At 46.9% G+C, this 9,652-nt stretch overlaps 1 protein-coding gene and 1 pseudogene across 1 annotated transcript; one reads left to right on the forward strand and one right to left on the reverse strand.

The window, feature by feature from the left end:
• The first annotated feature begins 1,534 nt into the window (after positions 1 to 1,534).
• Positions 1,535 to 2,761, forward strand: LOC103554003 (voltage-dependent anion-selective channel protein 2 pseudogene; annotated as a pseudogene).
• A 1,901-nt stretch (positions 2,762 to 4,662) lies between these two features.
• Positions 4,663 to 9,652, reverse strand: LOC103554005 (intelectin-1-like). Its single transcript, XM_070608176.1, is given in 6 exon segments — positions 4,663 to 4,984; positions 4,986 to 5,054; positions 7,133 to 7,235; positions 8,091 to 8,215; positions 8,613 to 8,771; positions 9,105 to 9,652. Coding segments are annotated over 6 exon segments (837 nt in total). The 5' UTR covers positions 9,402 to 9,652; the 3' UTR covers positions 4,663 to 4,900.

Below are 9,652 nucleotides of genomic sequence, written 5' to 3' on the forward strand. Positions count from 1 at the left end.
TAACACTGTGACCTTGGACTTCTAGCCTCTAGAATTGTGGGGAAATGAATTTCTGTTGTTTAAGCCCCCCAGCCTGTTGTGCTTTGTTACAGCAGCCCAAGAAAACTAATAAACCAGTCACATCAAATAGCCTAAATGCACAGGTCTGGGGGTCCAGGGGTGGAAAGGAAATAGCTCCTATTACAGTTACAGCAAACAACATACTGAAGGAATTTTTGCTTCTCATTCTCCACAACCTGGGGTTCAATGGGTTTGGAGGTCCTAGTAGGCTAGTGGGTTTGGAAGAATGCCTCCACCAGGGAATGCAGTTATGGTTCTTTCAATTTGGAAGCTGAGTCCACCCACTTGCCATTTTGGCTTCCTTATGCCAATGATCCAGCAGGCAAAGAAGATGTCACTGTACTGGCTGGTGATGTTCCTGATTTCCCAGGGGAAATTCCCTACTGCTTCATAATGGAGACAAGGAGGACTATGTCTCGAAACATTGGCCAATAGTCCTGGTCAAAGAAAAAGTACAACAACCCAGTAAAGGTAGAACCACAAAGACTCAGATCCAGCAAGAATGGAGAATTGGGTTACAGGAGGTTTTCCAGCCAAGATGTTGGTAGAGGGTAAAGGAAACAAGCAGTGGGTGGGGGAAGAATGAAACTAGGATTACCAACTAAGGCCTCATGAACAGCTACGGAAGCAATAACTGTGGCAGTTCTTTTACATGTTTTACTTCCTTCCTCATTCTTTTTCACCTGCTACCTTATATGAAGACCATTGGTGGTGACTAATGTGTTAAGGTTTCACGTGAGTATATGACTGAATTATTATCAGCCCGCAATGACACAAGAGCTAATGGGATGATTGTGTGTCCTCTGATTGGAGATATCAATTTTCCATCTGGACAAAGAACGAAAATGCATGCTGATGGGCAAAAGGAGTGGAGCATGTTGGATTTTTCTCATTTGTCCTTCTGATGCGTTCTTCACCCTATTCTGTTGCTCAGGAAGCTGACCTTTATTGAATTCTTTCATGGGCTTCCAGATGGGTTTAGCCAATGAGAGGCACTGGAAGAGTTCTAAGGACAGAAGGATGAAGGAAACCTGCTGGGTTGCCATGTGCTGGCTACATCCCTCTACCAAGACTCAGTTCCTCTCTGGCAGACTTCTGCAGGTGTTCTTTCCCGGGGATGCAGGTAACTGCTCTCTCCCCGTGCCCTTCAACGCTAGCCCTGATAACTGCTGCCTGCTGTTGCTGACTCGGGGAAACTACACATCTCTTATTGGTTTCCCATAATGCCACCTAAACCTTTACAAACTGACTCTGTTAAACTCTGTTCCATTACCATTTGAGTGTACTGTGTATTTCCTCCAGAACCCTGACATTGGGGGAGAGAAAGAAAGAAGACAAGAGGTAACAAAAGTGAGTAGAGAAAGAGGGAATAAAGGAGTAGGAAGAAAAAGCAGGCATGAGCTATTAAGGGATAAAAGTTTATTAAAGAGGGAGAAAACAATAGAAGACACTAGAAAAAAACAAAATACATTAACAGTAGCTGACCATGTACTATATCAATCAGGTTTAGCCAAGAACAACACTGGGCTTTCACTTGGCCCTCTGGCCATGGCAGCTGTGGCCCAAACCAGAGCAAGCCGAGCGGCCCCAGATGCTGATGCGGCATACCTCTCAGGAGACCACCCGATCACCTCTTCTCACGGCCTGGCCATGGCGACCTACAGACAGAGCCATGTGTGGTCAATGGATATTCCTCCATCATATGCTGACCTTGGCAAATCTGCCAGAGATATTTTCAGCAGAGGATTTGGTTTTAGGTTGTCTGGATGTGAAAACAAAATCATGCAGTATCACGGATTTCTTGGTATCTGGTCCATCTAAAGCAGACACTGGTCAAGTTGCTGGGAGCTTGGAAACCAAATTCATACAGTGTGAGTATGGTCTGACTTTCAAAAAAAAATGGGACACTGACAAGAGTCTGGGAACAGAATTGAATCAGACTTGAAGACCAGATTTGTCAAGGGTAGAAACTGACATTCGATAGATACTACCTTCTCACCAACAAGAAAAAGAAAAGTGGTAAACTCAAGTCTTCTTATAGGAGGGAGTGTAAAATCCTTGGTTGTAATGCGGACTTAGATTTTGCTGGACCTGCCATCCATGGTTCAGCTGTCTTTGATTCTGAGGGCTGACTTGCTGGACACTGGGTGACTTTTGACAGTGCCAAATCAAAGCTGACAAGGAGTAACTTTGCCATGAGGCATAGGAGTGGAGACATCCAGCTACATGCTATGGTCAATAACTGGACAGAGTTTGGAGAATATTTATCAGAAAGTATATAAAGATCTTGATACTTCAGTGAATCTTGCTTGGACGTTAGGTACCGACTGTCCTTGTTTTGGCATTACAGCTAAGCATCCATTGGGTCCCACTGCTTCCATTTCTGCAAAAGTCAACAGCTCTAGTTCAAGTGGAGTAAGCTGCACTCAGACTCTGAGCCCTGGTGTGAGGCTGACACTGTCTATTCTGGTCAATGGAATGAGAGTTAATGCTGGAGGCCACGAGCTTGGGCTTTCTCTGGAGTTGGAGGTTAACCCGGCAGGGTGGGAACCCTCGGGAATGGGTCTCAGAAGGTTTGGTCTTAATGTATTTCCAGTGTGAGCACAGGCTCCCTCCAACTCCCCTCCACCCCTCCAGTGATAAAACAAAGGATGATCTAAATGAGAGCTGTATTTTAAATGTGGAGTCAGTTTCTTGTTAACTAGGTCCTAGTTAAATTGTTTATCTAGTTACCAATGCTGCAGCGGGGCAGTCACCTGCACATTATCTAAATGTATTTAACTGTTAGATGTGCTATCCACCAATAATGAAATGGACAAAAATGTAAAACAAATAAACATTGGGTCTATTTTTTTAATTAACCACATCGTTGAAAATTTTCTTCTTTGGTTTCAGCTACCAATGGCCAGGGCCTCAGGACTTTCACGCTATACATTTTAAGCAAAATCCTCTCATCCAGGATTTCTCCACTGCAGCACTGCTGACACCTCAGATCATATCATTCTTTGCTGTGCAGAGGGCGTCCTGTGCAGTGTCAGACGTTTCACAGCATCCCTGCCTCCACTCACTAGATGGCTGCTGTCATCCTCCACACCACCTCTCAGACATGCCAGTGTCCCCAGATATTGCCAAATGGTCCCTGGGGATAGGGCACCCAAGAAAATATTGCACAGGACATACTTATAGTAAATATATTGTTATCGTTTATCTGAAATTAAAATTCAAGTGGACGTCTGTATTTTTATTTGCTAAATCTACCTAGCCCTACCGAGAGGCGAGATTACCCCTATCTCTCCCACCTCCCACCCCATTTGAGAACTGTTGCTCTAGTCCACAGGCAGCAAAGGAGAAAAAGGATGGTGATGGGAAGTGGGGAGTGTTCGCATCAGACTTGCATTTTGAGCAAAACTATATAAAACGTCTGAGCTCTGCTCACAAGCAGGACTGCTGTTGTCAGCACCCTGTTGGCACAGATGACACAGTGAGACTTCACTGGCACCCTTGGCTCTCCTTTTGAATAAGCAACTGAAGATGGGAGCCCAGACCTTGCCAGTCACATCTGCCTTTGGAGAGTCGGGTATTGTGATCTATTACAAGTATAAATTTAGTCTTTATCCTGTTTCTGGCATAGAGCTCTTCAAACCCTGGGAATTTCCTAAGTGACCAGAGAAACAAAGGTGTCTTTTGTTATGTTAATGAGGTGACTTTTGGACCACACCTAGAAATGGGGGCTGGTTGCCAGGAGAAGCCACCTGATGATTGGAGGTTTGGAACTTTCAGTCCCACTCCCCTGATTGTCAGGGAGAGGAGTGGGAGTGGAGGTTGAATCAATCATCCATGATTTAATCATCATGCCTTTGTAATGAAGCCCCCATAAAAACCCAAAAGGATGGAGTCTGGAGAGTTTCCAGGTTGATGAACACATGGAGATGGGGGGAGAGTGGCATGCTCTGAATAGGGCATGGAAGCTCCTTGCTCTTTCCTCATACCTTGCCCTATGCATCTCTTCCTTCTGGCTCTTCCTGAGTTATATCCTTTTATAATAAACTGGTAATCTAGTAAGTAAAATGTCCCTCTAGATCTGTGAGCTGTTCTAGCAAATTAATCAAACCCACTGAGAGAGACATTGGAACCTCCAATCTATAGCCAGTTGGTCAAAAGCACAGGTGACAATCTGGGCTTGTGACTGTCATCTAAAGTGGAGGGGGTAGCACTCTTGGGAGGACTGAGTCCTTAATCTGTGGAATCTGATGCTATCTCTGAGTAGATAGTACCAAATTTGAATTGAGTTCTAGGACACCCAGCTGATGCTGGAGAATTTCTTGGTGGCATAGAAACACACACACACACGCACACACACACATTGGAATAAGTACTAGAATCATTTTGGGGAGAGTATCCTGACTGTGGAAGCAGGAGAAAGTAAGGAAATGGGTACTTGTGCCCTCTGTTTCCTCTTTTTCTACTGAATCTAAATAATAGTCATCTTTTCTTCTTTAAAATGTTTATATTGAGGGCTGTATTTGATTAGCTGATAACAGTATGGAAGGGAGAATTAACAGGAAGCATTTCCCCTGCCCGTAAATCTAACTCAGGGCTCCTAGAGAGAGGGGCGCACTTGGGTTCTGGGATCCCTGAGACTTGAAATTACAAACTCATATTCACCAGAATAATAGGTATTATTTTAAGATATTCCTCAAGGTCTCAGGTAATTTGTAAAAAGAATTCAAAGAAACCTGGAGCCACAAATTGACGTAATTTATTCTCCTCTCCTCCTTGTTAGCATTGCAGCTTTTCCACTTCGGAGTATCCGGGTTCCCAGTCTCCAACTACAGAGCTCTCATCGGTAGAACAAGAGCACGGCTGCCTCAGTTATCTCCCGGCTGCAGCTGTAACCAGTGTGAGTTCCGTATCTATTCCAATCCAAAGGAGGAGAAATCCCCACACTGCCTGGGGTTGCCCTCCCGGAAGAATCCTCCTCCACCGATGCAGTGCTGGGAAGCAAGGAGAAGAGACACAATGAGGGATTTGCTGCCGATGCTCTGAGCTCTTAATGGCCAAGTCCCCTGGAATCTTTGGTCCTCATCTGACTTGGCTTTGACCACTCCCTCCCACAAAAGCCTCTCCTCTGTGAACTCTGAAATCACGCTCCTTCCTGACTTCCTTTCTACCTTCCTGAACATGCATTCTCAGGCCCCTTGGCCTGCCTCTCTTCCTCAGCCCATCCCCTACATGCTTTTCATGGTTCAGTCCACATCTCACTCTCCCTGTTATGGCTCATCTTCTCCCATGACTTCAGCCATTATTAGCATACTCATATACTATCAGTACACTCCTAATCTCTGAGGCCAGCCCAGATAGTTTCATTCTTGAGACCCTCATATCCAACTACCACCTGGGTGTCACCACCTGGATATCTCACAGGTATCTAAAACCCCACTTGAGCAAAACAAAACTAATGATCTCTCTTACTGTCCCTGATTGAGGAATCTGTTCCTCGTCCTGCCACCTGTCTTAATTGATAGTACACGGTCACCCAAAACCAACACCTAAGGTCTTTTTAGTGTCCTTCGCTCGACATCCGCCCATATTTATCTGTTCGTTAAGGACTGATGATTCCTTCCCCTACGTATCCCTGGAAGCCATCCATGCTCATTCAACCTCATGAAGAAAGCCTTGGCTCAGGACCTTAGTGTGTTGCATCTGGACCTTTGCATCTGCCCCACGGTCTCCTGGCCCCTAATTCTCCTGCTCTTCAGTCCTTGTCCTCCACACTGCGATGCATCATCTTAGCAAAACCAAAGCCGATCACGTCACTCCTCTGTTCAAAGTTCTCTGAGTCCCGTCACCTACAACATAAACTCTAAATCCTTGACATAACGTAAAGTCCCTCCTGGTCCTGGTTCCTATAGGGATCTTCTTCATCAGCCCCTGCTTCTGCCCAATATGCACACTGTGCCCTCTCAAACGCCAATGATTTTGAGCATCGTAGTCATACACGTTAAAAATGAACTATTCTGCCCTTTCCTACTTGTCGAACTCTATACATCTTTTGAGATTCATCACAAATGTCACCTTCTTTAGAGAATCAACTCTGTGCCATTAGTAGAATTAGAAGCTCCTCTATCGTGTTTGAGAGCCCCTTGTTTACGTTACCCTCACAGTTCAGACCATGGGAGATCACCATCTCTGTCCCACTCATAGCTCCTTAAGATGGCTATGTCATCTGTGCGCCTCTAACACCTAGCACTCTGCAGGTGTTCTCTGCTTGTATTTTCTTAAATTATTTTATTGAAGTCATATTGGCTTATAACACTGTGTAAATTTCAGGTGTACATTATTATCTATCAGTTTCTGTATAGACTGCATCGTGTTCACCACCAGTCTATGCTTGTATTTTTAAGGAAAGAATCAATGCCTGAAGGTTATATGCAAAGATGCACTAACACACAGTGTAAGAAGCCAGGGAAGCCAGTGTAGGAAACGGTTGTCTAGGAAAAGAGACACACCCCCCACTGTACTCCCAGGGTCCACAGCTGCATTATCCTCTGGATCACAATCTAGAGGTCCTTCCATGAGGGCACAGCTGCCTCATCATGACTGAAAAATGGACAAACTGATGGCTGAGGGGGAAGTGAAGATGGAGTGATCTCGGGGTCACTTTCTCAGACTGTCAGCCGGGCAGGCAAGAGGGCCCTAAGTGAACGCCCTTCTTCTTGTGGCTCTGACTCCTTCCTCCTCCCCCAGTCACAAGACGTCCCTCAAAGATACTCTGCAGTCACCACAGCTATGGCGCTCTCTGCTCCGACACTGCGAAAACAACAAAAACATAAAGCTTCTGGAAGTTAATATGAATATTGGAGAATATCTTTATGACCTCAACATAGAAACATACTTCTTAAACAAAACATTAAAGTACTAACCATACATGGAAATCTTGATAAACAAAACATCATTGAAATAGATTATGTTCACCAGACACCATCAAGAGAGTAAAAAGGCAAGTGACGGAGACACACATCAACACACCCGACATGTACACGCGCACACGCTTTGATCTCCCCAAACTCACGTTCTCAGTGTTGCAGCCAGTAACTCTCACCCCAGCACACAGGGCATTGACTGCTTTCCCATTATTAAACACTCTGAACTGGACAAATCCTGCAACAAATTCCCTGGAAAAGAAGCAGCAGAGAAAGGGCCAAGTATTCAAAGGAAGAAGCGGGAATAGCTTCCCTTTGAACAGCCCAGGGATTCCCTAAGCCAAGAGTTCAAGTCACAGCCCAGCCCTCCAAGCTGTAGTGGTGGAGCCCAGCACCTGTGTGCCCCGTGGCCGGGACATCCGACCCTGAACTTGGCCAGGGGAGAACCTCTGTCCGTCTGGGGCAAGAGGACAGAGGCTGGGTCTCACAAGAGGACACTTGTCTGCCCGAGGCTTACAGGAGAAATTAGACTCCACAGAGGATCACCGAGAAGATCTCCAAAGGTGCAGGAGGACAAGCAATGATCAGATGTGGCCATGTGCTTCTGTGGACACACTTCTCATCCAATTACCGTGTGTTTGTTTTCCTAACTGCCATTACCCGCCTTCGTAAAATATCAAATGTCAACAGTAATGGCTTTTATTTTCCAAACAAAGACTTAACTTCTGTGCCTTTATTATGCTGAAAAATGTCTTTAAGATAATTAATAGCTGTCCTTCATAACAAAAATAAAATTTTCTCATCACTTTGCTAGTTTTTCTCTCCTGTGAACACTAGCCTCCACCTTTTCTTGACTGTTCTAACAGGCCACACAGGGTGGTGGTTAAGCAGCCTTGGTTTATATCCTGTAAAATGGAGATAATAGTAATTTTATCTTCATAGTGTTTCTTAAGGTGATGAAATGACATCAAACCATGTCAAGTTCCTAGAAAAGAGCTTGGCACATTGTAAAGTGTTCAGGAAATGCTAGTAATTGTTACTCGTATTATGTACACTTTTCCCAAGAGGGCAGGGCAGGATTTAAGACCAGGCTGAGGAAGCTGACACTCACTCTGACCAAGTGGTGAGTAATAAGATGCAGTTTTCTGAGCATCACCGAAGTCGTAGATCACAGGGACGGCTGGGCCATTGTCACTCCAACACTTCCCTGCTCCATACTTCACTGGGTATTTCTGCAGGGACCCAAAAGAGTGGTTGTGTGAGGACAGCAGAGATGCCGTCATATTGAGAGGTAGGGGATTTAATGCCTTCCCGTGTCATTATTCGGAAATCCGTCTCCATCATAGTCACGCCTCTTTCCCCAGAGCTGTGTCTCTCTGACAGCCCCAAGCCCCTTGGCCTTCTCCCGCTCTCCCTCTCCGCTCCTCTCCCACAGGCCTCTCCCCTTGCCTGCCTCAGAGGTCCTGAAAGAGGCAGCACAGCAGTTCACAGTGACCCAGAGTAGGAGAAGCGGCCAAGCACAGGCACCTCACGGTGACGCGTGAGCACAGAGAAGACTTGCCTCTCACCCCAAACACTTGGCTCTCTGTTCACCAGAGGAAGGTCCCCCCAGCCAACAGCCCTGGTTACCTGGCAGAGGCCGAACAGATTATGTCCCAGAGTCTCCAAGAAGCCATTCCTGGTGCGGTACCTCAGCAGGGAGCTGTTCCTCCACTGCTGCAGGGGGGACTTCTTGGGTACATGCCAGGTGCCCAGGTCCTGGGCCTGGATGTCATAGTAGCCAGGGTTCTGGAGAGCAACAGACATTGAGCCTGACCAGGCCAGGAGGTCCCACAGGCACCAGACACACACATGCAGCCCTCAGTGGAGCCGAGAGCTCTGGGCTCCAGGAGGGCAGGTGGCCAGCAGCGCTCAGACACCCCTACTTCCAGCAGATGAAGATGCCTCCCACCACCCAGGTCCCTAAAGGCCTGCTGGGAGGAAGCTGTGCTTCAAGACCTGGAAGTAGGTCTTTCTTCTCCAGCCCTGTCTCCACATCCCCATCTTCCAACCCGCCCTTCTACACGGTGTGGTCGAGCCACACTCAGCTCCTCACCCTTTCCTAAGAGGGTGGTGAGTGGCACCAAGCTTGTAGTCATCGCTGGTGGCTGCCTCTGGAGACCCAAAGGTGTTGTGATTGGCCCAGTTGCCGTCCCCCTCTGGGTAGTCTGCCCTGCTGCCCTGCTGAGTGGACCAGCGGTTGCTCACCGTGCACTTCCCCAGCATGTTGTTCTCGTGCACGCTGGCCACCAGGGTCCAGCCGCCACCTCCAGAGGTCATGTCACAGAAGGTCTGGTAGATGACACTATTCTCAGTGTGGAGGAGATACACACCATCTGCAGAGGGAACCAGCCCACAGCCCCCTGTCTGGGAGCACATGGTCCTTCTCAGGACCCACAACCAGAAAGATTCGGGGAAATCAGAAGTGTATTCTGAAGGCTCCCACACTTCGTCATTTGTGGAAAGACAATTCTCTCTGGGTCATGTGTGAGCAGAGGGAGGCAGTGAAAGCTATGCCACTGGTATTTCAAATACCAGCAGGGTCACCATGGTGGACAAGTTTCACCAGAGCTTTCAGACTAAGACGAGGTAGGAAGAAGGACCTGGCCACCCACCTCCTGGTGGTGAGA

Source organism: Equus przewalskii, unplaced genomic scaffold (genome assembly GCF_037783145.1).
Source record: "Equus przewalskii isolate Varuska unplaced genomic scaffold, EquPr2 ChrUn-3, whole genome shotgun sequence".
In the NCBI taxonomy this organism is placed as follows: Eukaryota; Metazoa; Chordata; class Mammalia; order Perissodactyla; family Equidae; genus Equus; species Equus przewalskii.